This window comes from Mixophyes fleayi, chromosome 1 (assembly GCF_038048845.1).
Source record: "Mixophyes fleayi isolate aMixFle1 chromosome 1, aMixFle1.hap1, whole genome shotgun sequence".
Taxonomy (NCBI): domain Eukaryota; kingdom Metazoa; phylum Chordata; class Amphibia; order Anura; family Limnodynastidae; genus Mixophyes; species Mixophyes fleayi.
The window spans coordinates 237,068,075-237,091,278 of record NC_134402.1 but is presented as its reverse complement, the minus strand read 5'-3'; the positions used below and the strand labels follow the sequence as shown (position 1 = coordinate 237,091,278).

At 36.3% G+C, this 23,204-nt stretch overlaps 1 protein-coding gene across 3 annotated transcripts in view; it reads left to right on the top strand.

Moving 5' to 3' along the window:
* CPLX1 (complexin 1) overlaps nucleotides 1-23,204 on the top strand; it is a 160,870-nt gene that overhangs the window by 94,545 nt on the left and 43,121 nt on the right. For all 3 annotated transcript variants that reach the window (XM_075208022.1, XM_075208030.1, XM_075208040.1), the window contains one exon: nucleotides 12,303-12,478. In XM_075208022.1, coding sequence (XP_075064123.1) covers nucleotides 12,303-12,478 — 176 coding nt within the window. The remainder of the gene's footprint in view (nucleotides 1-12,302; nucleotides 12,479-23,204) is intronic.

Here is a 23,204-nt window from a genome sequence, read left to right as displayed (position 1 = left end):
CCCACCTGCCTTAGCTTTATGAAGAGACAGAATAAAAGTTGTGGCACCAGAAGGGAAAGGGCAGTACCAGTCTGCTACAGAGCTGTTCATGTCAATCTAACAACGTCTCTGACTGTAATACGCTTCCTAGAAGTGGATCTGATAAATTCACTGAATAATCCTTAATACAGAGCAAAAAGAAGTTTTACATTTATTTATTTATACTGAAATCCTGTGTAGGGTATAATGCTGAAAAAACAATTGTAAATTTTTTCAGTGAACTGCAAAAATATCTTGAAAACTGAGTAAATTAAAATGTGTCCCAGCAAGAAAAGTGAGAAACAGCCTGCAGATGTACCTATAAACTGCATGATTTTGCAGTTTTAGCCAAAGGGAATTTGGATTAAGAATTTTATTACATTTGGAACATTGTTCTTTTTTGCCATGGTGAAGCTTATGAAGATATCAACCTTGAAGTCATTATGACAGCTTTTCTTCTTCAATAGTGCCTTAGCATTATTTTGCAAAGAGCTATGAACACATGCAGCATTAATAAAAACAGCATGTTCTCATATATTTTATCTGAACATCTATATTTAAAATACATAATTTGGGGGTAAATACTCAAAGCTACCAAAGGTTATATTTTCTTTCACAGACAACAGCTTGAATCCCCAGATAAGTGATTTTCTATCCGTGTCTCTAAATGGTTTCTACAGCTAAAAGCTGCAAATTGAAGCTTTCATCTGTTTTTTTTCTAAGTTCTCATTAGCGCTTTCCATTAAAACTCAACATTTCAATTGTTCATAAGAAAAAATCAGCCTTCATTGAAAGAAATAAACTTTACAGCAGGGATTAATATACTTTCTACAAACTTCAATTAACAGGTTGCTTTATAGCAATGTAATATGCAATGTATATATATTGGAGTAATGGCTCCAATATATATATATATATATATATATATATATATATATATATATATATGTATATATATATATATATATATATATATATATATATATATGTATATGTATGTCAAAGTGGTGGTGTATATGATGATATGCCATACTGCCACTGCTCCAACTGCCTATCAAATTCACCTACATTCCCATTACATTTATAATACCGCCAATTCTAAATTTCAACTTTGACCACTGTATATATATATATATATATATATATATATATATATATATATATATATCCCTTTGACATAGTCGGTGCAGTAGAGAGATATATAGCAGGGTTTGCAGTCTTAATTGGTCCAAAGGCTACATTGGATTATTGCACTAATTTGAAAGGGCCGCAGTAAATGATAACTTGTTTAAAAATTAAATATGTAGAATTCACTACAGTAAGAGAGGGACCTCTTCGCTTTTTATGTTATACCTCTCAAAGTAAAGTCCCCGTGGGGATAGCTAAGGATGGCGCTCGTCTAACAAATTTGCCTCCCAACTCTCTTACTCCCTCCACTCCATTGTAACATATTATTTTCTATTATCTCTGTAATTTATTTCTTCCCCCTGCCCCTCAACTGTAGCATATATCTTCCCCTAACCCTGTTCTGCAGCACACTTCTCCTCCCAATTCACAGGTCCACTTTCTGCATTATTGTCATCACTCTATTTACTTATCCTGTGGTGAGAATGAGGTGGTACCCAGGCAGCAGCAGCAGAGAAACATAGTATGAGAAGATGGGACTTTGATCATGCTTCACATTACAGTTTTTCAGTACCATATCTTTCCCCACCTCGAATATCTCATACCCTCTGTCTCGCCGCCGTTGCTTGCACTCCCAGTTAGTCTTCTATAACACCTCATTGATTTTCCCCCTACTGCCTCATCTGTCCATAGGCTCACCCTATTCAGCCCATCCCACCCTTCATCTCCCGCAGCTGTGCTCTTAGTTACGGCTACGGAGTGATCCCCTATGCTTTGCGCAGTACGACTCACTTGTTTCAAGTGCAGTGTGACTGCTGGAACAGGCTGCTCCAGCAGCGGCGCTGCTTGCAGTGAGAGACGGACCCATGCCTCCTCCCCTGCGCAGGGCTCATGGTCTTTGCTGCCCACCCCATGCTATAATAAAAGGTGTAATTGCTTAGTTGGAAAAGGTGAAAGATTTATTTTGAAATCTTATAATGAAAAACTGTCACACTATCCTGAATTGCATAAAAGCTAAAAACGGGTCACATGGGCAAAAATTGTGTAATAAAAGGAAAGGTTAAATTTGGTTGCATATGATGGGGCAAATGGGATAGTAGGCTAACCTTCTCACATTTGTAAACTATTCACAGACAAAGTAAACAAGCTACAACCATGGGACCACAACCTTGTCTTATTTCTGATGTGTTAAGATAGGTAAATTGCTCTGCTATTTTTTAGGGCCTTACATCAGCAACAATGACATCTTAGTAATGACTGAAATCATGTTGATGAATTCAGAAGTGGTATAAATTTCACTTCATCCCCAAAACTCTGAGCGTTTTGTTCCGATACTCTCCAGTAAGCAATGACAACTTGCGACCTTTACTGTGGTGGAGAGGAACTGGTTTTGCTTCGAAAGTACCTGTCATCTTTCTAGTAGTAATGTACATTGTTTTATTGGTTTTCAAAGAATCTACTGTGGTCTGGCATAACAGACATTAGTAGCCTGTAGATTATAGTAGAATATGCCCCCTCACCCAACTTGTTGGAAGCTGCCACCTGTGCTTGTGTTGTACTTATGAAATGAGTTGTCCTCTACATCTTAAATCCTACTATATTGACTTCTGGCTGCTATATGACACTTATATATTTTTCTTTCTAATGCAGATCATCATCAAAAATAATTTACTTGAATTACGTGTTTTGTAATACAAGCATAGACTGAGTGAATAAAGTGTGGTGAGAACGCTTATTGTAATAATTCTCAGTCAGCAGATGCAATCCAGGACTGAGGCCTTTGAATAAGGACAGGTGTATGAACCAAGATGTATTGTGTTTAGTGATTAGCAATTCTACCATCACTGTTGTCTATTTGCCGATCCTCGAGTCAGATAATACCAGGTCTGCCCCTCCCTCTTTTAAAGCAAGCTGGCGGCTGGTACCTTCGCTTGTGTGGTGACTATGGGAATAGATTGGTCACATTCCCCTAGTGTCTGTTAGAGATAAGCAGCTCTCCAGTCATTGAGGTATGGGCCTGTATGGTATTGTTTTTTTGCAGGTAGCTGCAGTGCCAACAGTTTTTCAGAACTGGTAATACATCATTAGTGCTGAAACAAGAGTATTTTAACCTACATGAACATTATCATTTATAGATATGAATGCACACATTTTGATTTAGTATTGGGTCTTTAAACAACTATGCTTAGGATATGACAAAAGTTGCAATTCCCCTCCATGTCTATGTGGCTGCTTTACCAAAGCTTAGCATGTTCATTTATATGGCTAAAGTGTTGCAGATTGCATTATCTATTTCACATCACCAATGTAAGTGATTATATTATATGATTTTCAGTTGTCCAGTGTCCTTAGCTTTCAATACCTACAATGGGTCACAGTGAATCGGGCTGCAGTGTGCACTTTTGCTCTTTGTCTGAGCCATGGTGTACGGCAGGGGTGTTAACGTTAGAAATGTGAAAGCATATTTGGAGGTAGGAGAGGGCTGTATTCTTGTTTACCTCTAAATTGCAGTGTTTAAATGAAGCTGTCAAGTATTTGTGTGTTTCACGCAAGAGCGGCTGTATTTTCCTGTATGCACCAACAATTGCATTTACACCCCTTGCATGTTAACAAAATTTGTCCAGGTGTGGATTTGCTCCTTTAGCTGTACACAATGCATTTTTACTTGGAGCTGGTTCAGCTCTCAGATGCGAATAAATGCGTTCTTAGGATTGAGGTTGTTAGAGATACTAGATTACATTTTCAGACCTGTTTAGTGTAATTAGTCACTATGAAAGACAATTGTGGGTCGCTACCGCCTTCCTATAGAAAATGTGGTAAATTTGAGAGCTAATTTTGTCAATCAGGCAGGCAAATAAAGTATCCCATAATCATATCCAATCAGTGTTAGGATCCCTTAATTTTGATTGGCGCATTGTCCCTATAAGTAAAGTTTTTTGTTGGAAATTGCAGAGGGCAAAGACCAGTGTAAAAAGCGCCACTTCCTCCAGATTTACCAGTCTGTCTCTAATCTCCTGAGGAGCTCGGGGAGGGAGGGGGGGTAATCCAAAACTTTTTGATTAAATTCTTCCACCCTCATCTCTATAGACCTGATGGAGTGCATCTCAAGGACGAAGGTTTAGGTATTTTTATACCCCAAATTTTTGGCTCTTTGGCAGAGTTTCCAGGGTCATGTGGTAGCGGTCTGTTTGTGCGTTAAAGGAACACAGCCTTGACGGGAAGGCTGTCAGCAGCTAATACATGCAAATGCCCTGGATATCATTTCAGTGAACGTGCCTTTTGAGGCCACAAAGGGCGTAGTCTCTCTGACACCATTAAATTATCGTCTGGGATGTTGGGCCGGTTGGCCATCCCTATATTTGTTTGTATAATATAATCTTCTTAGCTGAACTTGCATTTGCTTTCCTTGCCACCATCATTTATACAATTAAAACTGTGACCTTAGTGTGCCAAAATTGAAACCTGTGTCCATGTCTTATTTAAGGTATTAAGTAGTTATCTTTATTTTATGGGGTAGAAGGTAAATACACTTCAGGAATCACTGTCTCATGGAGTAAGAGGGAGATCACATGGTGATGACTGCACTGCACTCCCTTCTTTCCAGTAATCTGCACTTACTCTTCCTGTGGTGTGCAGAATCAGCTCCTCCGATCGCACTCTCCTCTAGGAGACGCTGACCTTCACTGGCAGACTCAGCTCTGATTTATTCATTAGCAGTCAGAACAGGACATAAACCTGGAAGGGGCTCAGTGAATAATATATGTCAATAAAATATGAAAATATGTATTAGGTCGAAAATTCTAAATTTAGGTGACCAGTTTCAACTGCGACACCATTAAAATAGTCGTCTAAGCTTGCAATATTTAAATGACACAATAAATATTTTAATAGGTTATTAAATTTGTCATCATGTGATCCACTGAGCTAAGCTTTCTACATCTGGATCTAAAATTGGTGTACCCTTCTCTGAATATATGTGCATCCATGTAAGGACTCCCATTTTGCATTCTATTGGAGTGCTCCTTCAGATATTGTGTTATGTGTTAATAGTTTAATATCCTTTTTACTGCATATTGTCTGTTTTACTCATTTGCGAGTCATTAAATAATTATTAATATAATAACAATAAAGCTAAACCACGCAGCTGATGTAATAAGTCCCCACGGATTTATTGCACAATACTGAAAACAAATTGTACTGAGTTTTTGTTTTATATCATGAAACATTGTTTCAATATGTTTTGGTTATTGAAAGAGGGCTGTATTGTTGTTTACCTCTAAATTGCAGTGTTTAAATGAAGCTGCCAAGTATTTGTGTGTTACACGCAAGAGCGGCTGTATTTTCCTGTATGCACCAACAATTACACTAAAGTTATGCACCTTATCCTCACAGCTTCCACAGCTGATGCTTTTGTTAATATTCTTTACGGAAGAATCAACCCTCTTTATAGACAGCAGTAGCAATAGTGATAACTCCAGACCACTCATTTTCTGTTGTTCTGTTACTAAATAAGTAAAGCATAATTATCAAACAAGAAATGTATCTTTACACGAAATAGTGTAAAATTCCCCAATTAGACTATAATTATTTCACTTTTCAGAAAGACTATTGCTTTCCACTTGATTCCATTTTCTTGATCATATAAATGCCCTATAAGATAACTATTGGTCATAATGCCCAATAATTTCAGGTGTTGTTTTTCAAGCCCAATCTTTAAGGCTTAATACTGTGTATTAATTTAATTCAATTCTGCAAACAATAGATGTAATTTTTTATTTTTTTGTGTTCATATTAAGGTTCAGTGGTAACATGAATGATACATGTCAAGAAACACCGAGACTTAGAATCCTATAAAATATGTAATCTCCAGGCAAAATGCAATTTATTTTAATGGGGTCACACCACAATTGGCTTTATACAATAATTTCCTCACTACTCTCATTTTTTTGAGAATAGATTTCAAGAAGTAAAGGAACTGCATTGATCTTTTTTGACCTGGGGTTTATGAGCAAATTCCCTTCATCTCCTGTACAGATGTCAGGTGAATTGAAGCAATCATAGAGACATTAAAAAATTGATGGTATCCTAAAGGCTATCATTTCTGTTCATCTGCCAGATGGAGAATAACATGGGATTTGGCTTGTGCAAAATAGAAAAGTTTCACAGAAGATACATTTGTTTAAGCACGTCCCTCATTATACTCCATTATCTACAATTCATTTTAATGCTGTTATCCAAGATGTTTATCTATGTGTCTTTCTTTCATTCTTAATTATGTCTGTTTTAATGTAGTTACATATTCTTAATTATTGTGTCATTATTCTTTATTGCCTATCTTCTTATTCTATATCCACCATTTTGTCATTATAGCTACAGGTCAGTGATGAACACTTTGATAGCTTATTGCACTGTCGGCTATAGTTGTAGCTGTTTTGTGCTGCATTTTACACCGTCAATCCTGTAGTCTATTTATACTGGCATATCCATACTGGCACAATGGGATGACTGTGGACAGAATGGCATAGATCCCCTCAGTGAATCCGGTAATACTCATTTAAATGATTACCAGATCCCCAACAACGGATACCCTGACAGGAATACACCGAAGGTGTATTTCATCATCATCATCATCATTTATTTATATAGCGCCACTCATTCCGCAGTGCTGTACAGAGAATTCATTCACATCAGTCCCTGCCCCATTGGAGCTTTACAGTCTAAATTCCCTAATACACACTCACACAGACAGAGAGAGAGAGACTAGGGTCAATTTTTGATAGCAGCCAAATAACCTACCAGTATGTTTTTGGAGTGTGGGAGGAAACCGGAGCACCCAGAGGAAACCCACGCAAACACGGGGAGAACATACAAACTCCTCACATGACAGACTGACACATTCAAACACTGACCTGAAATGCTGCCGACGAATGAAGAACCTGGTAGGTAGCGATGACATCACTTTCAAGCTCCACACTATGGGCCTGATTCATTATTAGTTTTCTGTTTTGCACATAAGTTAAATACTGACTGTTTTTTCATGTAGCACACAAATACTTGATAGCTTATTTGTACACTGAAATTTAAAGTTGATATTTGTGTGCTACATGAAAAAACGGTCAGTATTTAACTTATGTTCAAAACAGAAAACTAATTTTCACCCCTTGCATTGTAACATGGTTTTGTCCAGGAGACTGAAATAAGTAATTTCTTAATTTAAGTTCCTTAATGAATCAGGCCCTATGTTTGCAACTGTTAACCAGGTTTTTTTAAGAAGGCGCTGCCTATAAAATCTATTAGGCTTTGTACAGAAGATTGTACAAGCGGCGCCTCCTTAAAAAACAGGTTAACAGCCGCAAACATAGTGTGGAGCTTGAAAGTGACGTCATCGCTACCTGCCGGGTTCTTCATTCGTCGGCAGTGTTTCAGGTCAGTGTTTGAACATGTCAGTATTACCAGTCTGTTGTGGAATACATCTTTGGTGTATTCCCGTCGGGGTATCCGTTGTTGGGAAGCCGGTAATCGTTAAAAGGTACCCCACCCAGTGAATCGGCAGTCAATACTACATGAGTAAAGTTAGGTTTGAGGTAGTTTTGGAGACACATTGTTTATGTGGAAGCTTGTACAAAATCAGATAATGGAGAAAACTGGATTGATGATGGAGAATGTTAAGCCATTTTACAGATATGTGTGTAGATGTTCATTAGAAGCACAGGTTTGTACTTTTGTACATAAAATAAAAAAACTTGACAATAATACATGGAGCACATTGCAGTTTAGTGTTAGCGCATATTAGAGGCTTTAATCTACCTGATCTATATTTCTGCAGGTAGATAGAGGAAAGCCACAGGAGTGAGATCAATGCATGATCCTTATGACAAAAAGCACAGAGTCATCTGCACATAAAGCATGTCTGACATAGACGATAGAAAAAAAGAACATGTTCTTTTGTTTCTCAATCACTCTGATCCTATATTATGTGATGAAATATATGTGCTTGGGCAGTGTTTTTTCTCATAGGAATTTAAAATCCCTAATGCATTAGCATCTCTGTTAAACTTAGAAGAGACAAATCATTTGAAAAGTACCGGTATATGATCAAAACTATGTTTTTTACATAAGGGGTATGAAAATCCATGACATTTATACTTAACTTCAGACAATTATACTTACCTTCAGAACGGTGACCTCAGACCTGTACGGGCAATTTTTCGAATGCATCATAAAAGGATCAAAATATATGCTCTATGTTTAGGCCTTTTTTTTAATGTATTAAATATATGTAACCAAAATGTGAATTCCTTGATCGTTGTCTCCCTACAAATTAAAGTTCACTGAGCATATCAGACCTGTCATGTCTGTGAGACTGATCTAGACTGCAATAATGTTCTCCAACCTGTATTTGTATTTTCACTTTGTTTATTGTTTGACAGAGAATGTCCTTTATCCATTTCTTCAATTTCTTTATTCCTTAAATGCAATCTTTCTGCAGGAAATATAATATATAATGTCAGGTAGATATCATTTGATGTGAGGCACATTTAGGCACAATTTGCATCTCCTGATATTGTTATGTCTGTTCTTTATGTATATGCAGTGTCAGTGAATTTCTGACAATGAGGAGCTGCCAATTAAAACGATTTCTGGAAAAGAGAGTCAAGAGCAATAATTTCTTCAGGAAACAGGTCCTATAGTTATATAAAATATATCACTATATTTATGGCACTACAAAATGCCTTACTTTCCAGTATATAAGACAGACAAGTACAAGGAATTTATTTTGTTTATATTTTACATTTTTTATATTTTTTTAATTATCTTCCTTTGACTGATGAGAAAGTTCAGGATAAAATACAGGAGGGAGGAGGAGTCACATATATTAGACGTGAGATTCCATGTCGTTTGGCATGACTTTAAGTATGCATCACTAGTGCCACTGGGGAAGTGTTACTACCAGAGGGACAACAAATGGGGTGGGACAAAGAAAGAGGCACACAATGAGAGGTGTTTACATGTTACATTATAAGGCACTACCACAACAAGTGACATTAGTGGGCCCTACTGCAACTGGTGACAATATTGGGCACTACTACAGCAGGTGAAATTATTAGGCTATATTACATGCTTGCCAACTTTGGCAAGTTGGCATCCGGTGGTGTGGTGGGCGTGTGGGGTGGGGCTTGGCGAATCATGTATGTTGGCCCACCCCCTAAACTTACAAAATCAATTCTAGCCTATAACGGCAGGGGGCAAGGCCACAATGATGCATGAATTGTGTCATAAGCCCCAACCCCACCACTTAACTAAATGCAGTGACCAGGATCTTGGAGGTTTCCCTGCTCTCCCGGGAGTCTGGGAGAAATACGGGAGTCTCCTGGACATTCCGGGAAAGTAGGCCACTATGCTTTACTGACAATGACATTTTTAGGCATTATGACCAATAGTTATGTTATAGGGAATTTATATGATCAAGAAAATTGAATCATTCCATGTAGAGATAGCGGTGCCCAGAAATTTGCAGTACGGTGGGTGGATCGTGTAGGTGCTATTGTGCTAATAGCTTTTTCTGTTAATTAAATGATTGCACATATCCCCTTCATTTGCTAGGGGCCTCAGATATTTTCACAAGCAAAAACAGCATGTGTAATTAAGACAGATTTTAGGGAGGAAGCAAACAGTGCACCATTGTGTGTACTTTGTCTAATAGATGTGTGTTTGGAAGCATGTAAATAAAAGATTAAATTAAACTAAACTAAATGCATTCTTTAAGATCCTATTTAGGGACAGTCTAAATGATTGGTAGGAGAATTTGACCAGGGAATACATTTACTAATGAGCATTTTCAGTTTTTTGTTTTTTTTTACAGTTTTGAAATGATTAACTAAATCAAAGCACTGGAATACAGTGCCTAAGTACCACATTACACATAGCCATTCCTTATTTTTACATGTTGAGAATATGAATCAATACACTTAGGAAACTGTGGTTTCACAAACCACTAGATAATCTGCCTGAAAATCTGACAGAAAAAAGAGGTGGTTGTGAGAGGCAATATTTTCTAAACAGCTTTATAAGCTATCTGGCCATTCAGAACATAAGAGGAGACACAATACGCCTATTAATTATTTGGGCAATCATTATTTATTAAGGGATTTTAGGATGAAACAATGATTTTATAAATATACTGGGGGGGGGTACATGAATGAATAATTATTAAGAGGGCATTATTATTTCATAATAATAAAAAAAAATACACTCACACTTCTCACCCTCCAAACCGTTGGACAGTAAATCCTGCGGGTTGGTGTTGAAAACTGTTGGTGATGCAAACCACAGAAAAAATGACAGCTTAGTAAATTTCCCTCCAGGTGTTTCAAACAGCAGGTAGTATGTTGAATGGTGGACTTTTGCCATGAACCAATTTAAATGCTGTATTGCCTATTTACTTCCAAAAACGCTGTTTGTCCACCTTGACATAAGATGTTGTAGTAGTCATAAAGAGCCCACATCTCTGGAGACTGAATAATATCCTCTGCTAGAGGCATCTGATAGGAGTCTACTAGCAGAATGTACCATTACCTACTAGGAATCATTTGCATTCTATGAAAGCTGACTGTGCATTCTGTAAGCTGTTTAGGTTAATGCAAAGTAGGCGCTCATGGTGTTTTCAGTCTGAGCATCACTCAAAGCTTGCTGGATGCTTAAATGGTAAATATGGCTAATTGAATCCTATGATAAAGTAAATTCAGTGCAGTACATTCAGAGTGAATGCTGGACAGAGATGGATGCAGCATATTCTATTATTTTGTGCCCGTGTTCTGTCCAGTGTTCACTCTAGATGATCATTTGTACTGTCAGCCTGTTTTCATATTCATAAGTTTAATGATCCCTACAATGCCTGTTCAATTACATTCACCAAGCAGTGAACACAGCTAAGATCGAATGTACCACAGGAAAAGCCATGGATTCCTCGCACCTAGAGAAATCTTCTCAGACAACAGAAATAATATATCTCTCTTTGTTTTCTTCTTTTGTTAAAAGTTATAAATAGTAGAACATTATAATTATTAATTAGAATCATAAATAATTAAAATAATGTTCTATAATGGAATAAAAACATACATTTACTGTACAATAATTAAAATATTCCCTGTATCTTAGTAGTTATTATAAATATATTACAGAGATAATAGATGAAAATATATTAAGGGAGTGGATGGGTTAAGAATCCAAAGGGATTTCACAGTGTTGAGAGTTATAACATAACCACAAAGAGATTATTTTCTTACTGTAGTGAATTCTACATATATATTTTTTTTTTTAAATAAGATATCATTTTATTGTGACATCTTCAAAAAAGTACAATCTTCCAATGTAGCCTTTGGACCAAGAAAGACTGTAAATGCCTGTTACCTATTAGCATCTCTTATCAGCCTCCACCTTATGGCTTTAGTTGAATTTCTTTACTGCACCTGACTATGACAAGGATATAGGGCAATATTTAATGAAAGACATCATTATATATATATATATATATATATATATATATATATATTTATTAATTAAGTAATGAATTAATGATTAATGCCACATAGAATTAATTGGAATGAATTACAATATACTATAATAAATCATATATGGAATATAGACTATATTTTGCATGGTTATGTACAATATTTTCAGCTTTTCACTCTGTCATTTGCATACTAAAGAGTCAATGTATGCAGACTAGGGATTGGGTTATATGAGGTGTGTAGACAAGGATGTGTGTTGCAGTTACACTGTATTTTTTGGCTGATTTCTCCTTTATTTTTCTTACTGGCTGTTTAGCCAGGCAGATGGGGCCATATACATAAGAAGCTTGAGGAACCTGTGTATTTAATACATAAGCTTCTATGTTTTGATTTTGTGTTGACTGTTTTAGCAAATTAAAACTCATAATCAAAATAAATAATAATAATAAACTTTGTTACTTTAAATTGAAATCAATTTCTGTCTTCATGATTACATTATAAACCATCTAAAGAATAAAACAGATTTTAACTCAATTATAAAAGGGCAATTAATGTTATATTTTGCTGAAGACATTGTAATTGATAACATACATTTCCTTACTTCAGCTTAATAAGTATAGGCTAAATGTCTCACACTTTGTTGTTTAGGTGCTACAAAAGACATGGGAAAAATGCTTGGGGGAGATGAAGAGAAGGATCCAGATGCCCAAAAGAAAATGGAAGAACAACAAGAGGCTCTACGTCAGCAAGAGGAGGAAAGGAAAGCAAAATATTCAAAGATGGAGGCTGAGAGAGAAGTAATGAGACAAGGAATCCGAGATAAGGTAAGCAGAAAAGTGTAAAACTATATTCAATATAAACAGAATGGTCATTCACCATTGAAATTCCACTAATGTATAGAAGTGGTATGAACAATATATAAATTATATACATTTAAACACATCTGAAATTAATATTATATGTCCAAAAAAGAACAAATGATCTACTAAAGCCTACTTGTTACTATATGATTTTAAATGTACATTCTTCTTTGGTTTAAAAAAGCATATAGTAACATGACATTGAAGTGACATTGGCTTTTAGTACATTAAGTAAAATTGGATCTCTAATTGAGATGTGAACATTGGTCGTGTTATATCATTCTGTGCATAATATTATGCAATGTATACATTAGTAATAACCATATAACCTCAAGTACAATGACATTACTTAGAGCCGCTTCAAGATAATTCTTTCCTCAACCTCTATATCCAGTAGTTATACATATTTGTTGGCCCAAATTAAATAATTTTTGAAATGATCAAAGATCACTATGGGCTGCATTAAATGCATCCATAAAATCTCAAATAAATGTATTAATGGCAATGCATTTAACTAGACTTTGTTCAACTGGCATCTCTACCACACATTGGATAATAAATGGTCAGGTGCTACTATTTTATGAAGATCAACCAAGCAGAAGAAAATATATTATTGGTTGAAGGACTGTAACTAATGAATGGCACAGCAGTTATATGGACGTGTGGGAAATACTTACAGTGAATATATATTTACAGTGTCATAAAAAACTAAGATACTAGTGTGTGCGAACAGAGTACTACACCCTACAACTTTCTCCTATATATATATATATATATATATATATATATATATATATATATATATATACAAGTTAACCCGTGCATGATACTCATGCATTCTAGTCAAATCAAGCTACTTAAGGTGTTAAAAAGGTTCTTGTCATGCATTTGGGCCATAGCCCAGGCCTCAACCACCAACCATTCCCCACTGTCACCCCCGGCAACCACCAACCACTCCCAACTGTCACTTCTCCTTCAAGAAATATATATATATTTTTTTAAATCTTTATAAACACTTTTAACAATTAAAAATTAAATTAATAAATTAAAAACATCTTAGTATACCAAATTTCAGCTCTTTCTGAATTTTTTTTTCCACACACACTAAGAATTTAGTAGGTCAGTGTATAACTCCGCCCAGCAGGTGGCGCTGCAGCTTGGTTTTATTTTTTACACACACACACACACACACAGACAGACTAACACATGCCACTAGACATTTATATTATAGATATATATATATACATATATATACAAAATGAAAATAAAATAAATGTCCAAAGAGAGGTTATAACAATATTCAAAGGTTATGAAAATATTAATGTTGACCAAATATCACAAAATATATTGTAAATGCTGTCAGAAAATTCTGTTATCTGTCTGTGCGTATGGTCATCCTCTGGCTTGCCTTAGGCCTCAGTGACGCTGGAAGTCATGTGTGCATGGTAAAATCATCTCTTTTAGTCTGGCTAACTAATTTCCCAATAATATTGTAAGAGTTTACTTCAAGGGGGATTTTATACTTTTCTGGTTTCTAAAAATAATGTTGCAGATTTCAGCAAGATGTATTCTCACATTTAACAAAAAAATAGCATAGTTGCTTATTTTGTTTATTATATGAATTTTGACATTTAAATATATATCTAGAATAATAAGACAAGTACATTCAAATCGGTAACCTATTACACCTATGTCCATCACTTGATCATCATTCACTAGAACTTGCTTGAATAAGGTAATATTCTACAAACAATACATTCAACATCTAATCAAACACAAAGGGATATATTTACTAAACTTCGGGTTTGAAAAAATGGAGATGTTGCCTATTACAACCTATCAGATTCTAGGGGCATATTCAATTGTGCCGTTTCTCCGCTGCGTAAAAACTACTACCGTTATTACGGTATTAGTTAAATGGATTTCAGCTCGCGGCTCAGGGAGCTGCGAGCTGAAATCCAGCAAGAAAATTACCGTAGCAACGGTTTTTCCGCGCACTATAACCGTAATAATGTTAATAGTGCGCGGACTGCAGGATTTTCGGCGTTCCTGCCGACAATTCAATACCCCCCATGGTGTCATTTTGTAGAATGTACTAAATAAATGATAACTAGAATCTGATTGGTTGATAAAGGCAACATCTCCACTTTTTAAAACCTGTAGTTTAGTAAATATACCCCAAAATATTTAATATAAGCAAGTATTGGATTGCCTGGTTTCATCCTGTTATTAAAAATTGCCATTATTTCAAAGGGTACATAAATCCCCAGCTGCATCTGCTATTCATGTACTGTAAACAATGCTGCATTTTATCATCTCTGCATATCAAGCACAGAGACTCATATAAATAAGTTCCAATTGGCAAGCATATCCGCCAGTAAAGAGATTTTATAGACACATCAGAATTTCTGGCTCTCCATAAATACGATTGGGCATAATTTCTTACCTGTTCAACATGGTAAGCTTGTTTCTTTGCTGTTTGAAAATCTCTGCTAAATTTAATATCCTGACATTATGTACATATCAGGAAGCACAATCCAATTTACAGTTTTCATAACACCTTTATCATGCCAAATAGAAAATACCTTATATATGGGTATAGGTAACAAAATAGATTCATACTCTAAAACTAACACACAAAAGATCATTGATGCTAACTGTTTCAGGCTCTCATTTTATCTCCAAATATATCTCCCTTAAGCTCTTGCTCTACATTTCTATCAACAATATAGTTACCATGTGGCATTTAGGTTAATAGATATGACCTTAGATTTGAGAGATTATGTCACTCTAAATTTGGTGAAGAAAAACCTCTTCCCAGGAAAAGATCTGAAGAGGTTGAAATAGCCCCAGAATCACTGTAATGTGTTTTCCATGTTTCACAGATAAATAAGAGAAAATTATAGAAGAACGAAGATAAGTAAATTTATTTCTTAATAATAAAGAAAAGGACAAAGGGCAACCATGTTTGATACCCTGATGTAATAAAAAGTGAGGGACATTAGGAATGAAATTGGCATGTATTACTAATTTATACATATATTTGGCAAAAGTGATCATAATATAGTAATTGAATTATATATCTAGAGTTGAGCAAAGTTGCAGTAGTATTGAAATCTAATATTGTGGCAGAACAGACCGGATAGCAGAGGTGCTCAGTTCCACTGACAAATCTTTGAGTTGTGCTTCGGTTTTCCAATTCCATGCACTGCCTGTCCATACTGTGTTTGTATATCATCATCATTTATCTATATATAGCGCCACTGATTCCGCAGCGCTGTACAGAGAACTCATTCTCATCTGTCCCTGACTCATTGGAGCTTACAGTCTAAATTCCCTGACTTATTCTGCTAATCACTAGTTATTAAATACAGCAACGCTATTGATCCTGATTTGGTGTACCAGAAAAAATTACCACTGGCTTGTGACTAACACATGAATTAATGATTGTGAGAATTTCTCTATCCTTTTGCATTTAGCAATTATCTTTCACAAACTTATAAAATAATGTATGTGTTCTGTTACACATGCTGGTCATACTCGCTTCAACTGGATTTTCAATGCAATCCAAAATACAGTCAATTAATGACAACATAGCGGTAGAAGCTCAGAATCATACAATTGATTTTCTTGATTTGGTATAGGAATTACTGTTATTACTCAAGTGTTGCAGCAATATTTTATTAATAAATTGCGGCGATAGATGATCATTCATCGCCTCTGAGTACTATTAATAGTTATTATATCATTATAAGATTTTATAATAACTGACAGCTGCCCAGCATTTCTGATTGATGATCTTTTTGATAAACCCAAGTTGCGATCTAATTAGTTATATAGGGATAATATTGATCAGTCTGTAGGAACAATTAACATTTCTTCAAACTAAAATATAAGTTAGATTGTAGAAAATCTGAGACAATTTGACATCTATTTTGTCAAGCATGGAGTAATGTAACTAGTTATTAATTTAAGACCTGTTGCAGCATGTTGAATCTCAAATGTGTTAACTAAAAGACTCAAAGGTAGTGACAAATGCTCACACAGGGTGGTGCGATTCTTACAAACTAGCCCCTTCCACCATATGAAGCTTGGGCTCCTTATAAAGGTAAGTAGAATATTTGGGTTCTCTATATTTGATAGTTTTGTACGCATGATTTGTATGCCTTGATAAGGATTTATCAAAATTAAAATCAATTATTAACTTTTTTCTGTAGTACAAGCCTCTGAATTGTAGTTAGCTTCCAGGTACAAATCTTTGTTCAAGATATCTGATTCTTATTCTGAAGATAAAACTTGGTCAGGTCCAAGTTCGGTTCATTTTCTTTTTTAAGTGTTGCTTGTCCAAAATGAGTAGTAATTGAGTATTGAATGAAAATACGTTTCTAAAGGTAACATTAATCGACTCATCATGGTTATATAAAGAAGTATTAAAACTCCATATTTTGCCCTTATAATCCACTAAATAAACCAAGAATGTTAATAATATTTTCTATGTAATCATGCACTGAATTAGATAAATTTACATTTGCCACTACTGAGAGTATATCAGAAAGAAGAAAATCAATTGTTGACAATGCATTATGAGAACTAGAAATGCATGTAAAATCCTTTTTTCCACTGCATTCCTAATGCGCCATAGATCACAAAGATTCAGTAAGGGCTAACAATTGTGCATCGACGCAAATTCGGTTTTATAAGCTTTTTTTTTTATCTATTGCCATTAAATGGCACAAAATCTAGGACACTGTCCTGAATGAGGTTAAAGCCTCTGGCTGATTTCAAGTTCAACAAGGCACATCAAATCAGTCTGGCACATAAATCCTTAATAAAACTACTTAGATGTAGTAAATCATTTCTGTACTCAGTAACTCTTAAGTAGAAATGATAGAACTTTTAAATCCTGTTCTGCGCAATGTTTACCTTGTTTTTTATGTCAAATTTTGCAAGTTTCACCAGTAGAATTAGTCTTTAAATATTTCCCAGTCCTAACCCATCCACACCACACAGCAGAATGGAACGACCAGCTCAATTTTATCTGCAAAATGCGAAAATACAAATACAGTGCGGAACGGCATTCTGAGAATGCAGAACACAAACACTGTATCACCACAACTTTGCAACTCTGTGAAATATGTCTTGCAAGCAACTAATGTAAGCTGATAATCACTTTAGAAATCTGAATCCAATTTTAGCTTCGATTGACAGTGAATCCATTATGCATTACACAAAACAATGCTATGACTAATTTTTCACCAAGTTATTTAATAACATAAATAAACCAGTAATGTAGCAAGTTAGAAAATATATGCCACCCAAAGAAAAAAATAAAGAAAAATAACATTACATTCCTACAATTCTCAATCCTAAACCTCTCAAAAGCATAAGCTAAATATTCATGTAATTCTGTCAGAATTCTGTCATAAATTGAAAAAGCTCTGTAAATGACCTATTTTGTTACTATCACCAGATAGATACAGACCCTGCAGCTCATTTATGTAGGGTACCCAGTCCACACCACAAATCACCTTGGTTTTGTACCAGTGCACTTAAGCACACATTAAGGTCAATATCTTGTTTCCTCCCAGAGAAGCATCCTGCACATGTGCGCCTAGATGTGGAGAGGTGGAAAAATCTTTAGGAGGTGAATGTCATATCAAACCTCTACCCCTTTAGCCCCACACTTTTCAATTAAATAAAATGTTCTGTTTTTGTCTTAATGTACTGCTTAGCTTACCCTATTACACCTTAAATGTATCAGTCAAAGGAACATCGGGACTGTCTTTATGACATGTTTTTGTGTGTAAAGCTTTTTGCTCAGAGTGCACACAGGAATCTGTTTCTCACTCAAAGGTCTGCTCTTTTAATAAGAATTGTTGCCACCTGTGATAAACAAGTCAATTGTTAATTATCTCCTTTGTATCACCTCTATCATTATCATCTTTTACTGACTTATGCATCTTTCTAATATGAATTTAACTGGATGTAGCAGGTCAAATGTGTGCCCTGTCATGAAAGAATATACAAAATAAGGTGTTTATCTTCTCCTTGACTTAAATCTTCACAAAAATGTATCTTCCATTAATACGTTATCAATCTTATTGTCTTATATGTTTAAAGCCTACTTACTCATTATAACTCAGGATTTAAAAGATAAAAGGACAACTGTGATTCTGAAAATGTTTCTCCATTTATAGAAGGTTGGGAAATAGTACTTAGGAAATGAGAACGGTTTGCTATCCTTAATAGAAATGGTGGGCTCATTCACTTTAAGTTATTATGTCTTAACTTTTTTCTAGGCCAACAAGTTTATTTAACATGATCTCATTTGTTTGTCTACTAAAGTTACCTGTTTAGCCTGTACTGCCAACTGGTCCGTTAAATTAAAGATTTTCTCCTCCATTCATCTATTAGTTCTGACTCCTGTGCATAATGTTTCTGTAGCTTATTATGCAAATCCAGGGCTTTAGGATTTCAACTACCTGCAAAATGACTGTTTGAGCTCTCTCATCTCTAATCTCTATCTGCCTGCTTTATCAATTCTTCTCTTTAAACTCTGTACATATGGACATTGAAAACTGCCTGTTAAAAGCGAATACAAAATCTTTTACTGTCCTTCCTTTTAACATAGCATTCAATGAATCTTATCAAAGCCTCTCTGTAGCATAGTGTTGGTAACTTTGAAATTGAAGCAAAGCAAAATAATCATTTGATCCCAGTGAGGAGGTCCAAGGGGCAAGTGACTTGGTTCTCTTCATCGTGGCCCCACCCAGCCACTGCACATAAACAATATTTGCGTCATCACACAGCACTGGTAGGTTGTGATGATGCAGTTTGTGTCATAAGGCCCCACCCACTGCTGTAGGATATTGCAAATTATGTTCTCATACAGCAGGCTGTCTGCTTCACAAGAAATAGAAGTGGGATTTGGGAGGATAACATACTCTCCGGGAGCAGAGGAGGACTCCCCAAAATTCCAGACACTCCCTGACAGGAGAGTAGGCAAGTATGAATAACGCATATTGAAAGTCTGGTTTCAGTGCCTGTGTGCAGAACCCCTTAGGAGGAACACTCACTTCAGAAATCTGCATTGAGATTATTGTACACTTGATGCTTTTTAACGTTATTTTTGAAGTCATATTCAGGGACAGTTGAATTGAAACTAGAAATGTATCTATCCATGCAAATCATCTTTTCCTCTTTTTCTATATAACAATGATGGCCAATTATATATATACCTCAATGGCCACATGTGCTCATTACCCTTAATTTCAACAATGAAAAAGCAGCCCCAAAGCCTTGGCACCCCCACATTATTCCATCTCAAAATGTAACTATATGCCACTCATTTCCTCCCAAATTACATTATATGCCACTCAGGCCTCCTCACATATCACAAAAACCTCCTCATATGCTCCAACATTCGACTCAGACCTCCCCACATGCTCCAAACATGCCACCCAGACCTCCACACATGCCACTCACATGCCCCTCGACCTCCCCAAATGCACCTCACATGTCACTCAGCCCTCTCCACACACCACTCTGACCACCAACCACATGCCTCTCAAACCTCTCCCCATATGTCTAATATAGTTCCATGCACAGCAGTAGCCCACAGAGGACGGAGGGAGAGCACAACGCTGTGCACTCTCCTACTCCATATACAACGTGACCTCCCTGCAGTGTGCAGAGGTCATATGACATAGAATTCAGCTGCTTGTAACCTTCATAACAAAGCAGAGAACAAGTCAGATTTGGACACAGAAAAGGTCCACATGTAAAGGCTCACTGGTGTCCACTACTGCTCTACAATGATTCATCTTCGGACGTAAGCTGAACACAACTTGTATTTAAGAAACACGCACGTAACTTTTGCGCACATACGCCTGTATTTAAATACAAGCAGATCTCTCTGGGTAAGTGCGCTCTACCTAAATGTTACTTGCTGTCAGGTGCTATCTCTGTACGGGAGGAGGAACACAGGGACAGCACCTCTTTCCAGAGTTGTGGCCTCGTCTGGTTACCGAGCAACCAGACGCATTAATTCTGTCTACCATGGGGCTTCTTTTGGGCATGCTACTCTGGGACCCGGCGGTGGCTGCTTACGTCACCACCGCCGGTAATTAGCGTCTCCTCTGTTCTCTATAAAAAAAGATGAATCTGGCACCATTAGGGTGCCAGAGTATCAGGTCCCTTATGCTCCAGCACTTGCAGGTGGCTTCTAAGCTTCTGGTCTGACTCCCTGGTTACCGATTAAGCTCTTTCACGTTGCTTTCTTTCGGATTCTCTCTTGGGATCTGTTATCTTCCTCCAGTATTTGACATTTTGGCTGCCTGGCTATTCTTCTCGATTAACCCTGTGTATTTTACACAGCTTGAACTAGGCTTTCCTGACTATCTGTTACCATCCAGTTAGTTCGCTGATAGTTCTTTTAGATAACCATGACCTGCTCGTCTCTTGCAGCAATCCAAACTTCCTTGCGAGGGTCCCTGTCGAAGACTAGAGGTGTGTTAGACTCTGTGCCTCCATATAGAGCTATGTAATTATCAGTAAGTAGCCATCTCTGTTTCGCGCGTGACACTTGCCATACGTAGATGGACAGAACAGACTGCATATAAAAACAAATTCTAAAAAATGAATGAACAACTCTTAATATTATAATCATGAATAAAAATATATATTTTTAACATTAAATACATAAGTTAGGATTTTCTTAATGTGTACTGTACATAAAATGCATTGTATAGTTTCTTTTGCAAGGTAAAATATTGTTCCAAATTGGGCATGGTATTTTTTAGTTTTCTCCGATGCAATTTGGCCTTGAATGCTCCATGTGGCATTACCCCTTTAAATTTTGTTCCATTGAGAATGCAAACCATACTACACAGCAGAAAATATTTACTATTACCATCCCATGTATTTGTGAACCACAAATTCCACATAGTGGAGAATGCACACAATAGGAACTGGAAGATAGTATATGCTGAAACTTCACTACTCTGCAAAATGGCTATTCCTCAAGTTATTTAATATGAGAAAAGTTCCATTCCAATTTAGCTCATCTCTAGCCCAAAATGCATACAATAAAACAAAGAAGATGTGATTGATCCCCCTGTGGAGTAATATTGTCTAGTTTGGTTGCTCTGGGTAGCAGGTACTTCTATGCATCCTGTCAGCTACTTATTGGACATCCGCTCTGTGATCTTCCTGTAGGGAAGTCCAATGGACAAGTGCAGGAGGTATGATGGCGCTTTTTGCATCATTAAGGTCCTTATAACTTTGCAATTTGCATCATCACACAGATGGTGGTGAGGTCATGATGATGTGATTCGCAATGAATTGAGTCATCAAGGCCCTGTCAGCTTCCAGGGTTGTATCAGGAACGGTGATCTACTCTCCCGGGCGTCTGGGAGAACTCCCCAACATTTGGGAGTTTCCCGGACATTCCGGGAGAGTAGGCAGTTATGGTTTGTCCTATTCTCTCTCATGTCAAACCACATTTTGTGTTACTTTCTTTGCAAACGTTACCTCTCTGCAGAAAGAATCGAATCACAAGCTGGTGCAAACAGGCTACAGTCCTCTTAGTGTTTATATCACAGGGGAGATACAGATACCGCTTATTGCTGCTAATGGATGCATGCATGTGTGCAATGAGAGATGGGAGTTTGAGTTTAATTCCACAATCATTGCACAAGAGATGTGATGTCCCTGCAGGCTGAACCGCCCCCCCCCCCCCCCCCCCCCCCAACCAGATAAAAAGACAAAAAAAACTCTTACAACACCTCTTGCAAAGATATTTCTTTTGTCGCAATAAGGCAGAAACACAGACACTTTTTCCATCACATAACATATCGTGTACGTGTTTAGACTTTATTTATGTAATATTGATGCATTTAACTAATTTTTTCTACATCATACTTCGCATAGCCTTTGCATTTGAACATAGAGCACATATACAAAGACAACAAATGCAGAGTTCAGAATGGAACATTGATTTTTGCCTATTTGTTTATCTTTTCCACTTCTCCTTGGGGATTGATTAACACTTATTCTGTCCAATACCCAGAGGAGTGTCTAAGCAACTGAGCAATGATTTAAGCACCTTGTCAGAGAGAACAAAAGTTTCACTTTAATACCTTTCTCTAAGCTGCTCTCTAAACAAGATTTGTTTTGAGAATTTAATTTGCAGTGTATGCAAAGTAAGAGGACGCCACTGGAAAAATACAGGCTTAGATCCCTATCGAGGAAAATGTAATGCCAGCTTAAATTACATTTAAATGTTCAAACTATGTTAATCGTAGAACTGGATTGTCAAATATTAATAAGATAATATTCATATAAATATATTCCTGATATATTTACTAGTAGTAAAATATCCATGCTGCATATTTCTCATGCAGTATTGATTAAAAAAACAGTGTAAGACTATGTCCTAATATCTTTGTTATAATGGAAGGTTAATGCTCTGTAGAAATTACACCCTCAAAAAGCGTATTTGCAGCATAAAATGTCTCATTTACCGACACACAGGAAAGTGGGGAAGGTTGAAGTCTAGAGTTTACCCATAATCCTTTTATGATTTTTTTATTTTCATTTTCAGTCTTTGGGATATATTTTCTAAACTGCGGGTTAGAAAAAGTGGAGATGTTGCCTATAGCAACCAATCAGATTCTTCTTATCATTTATT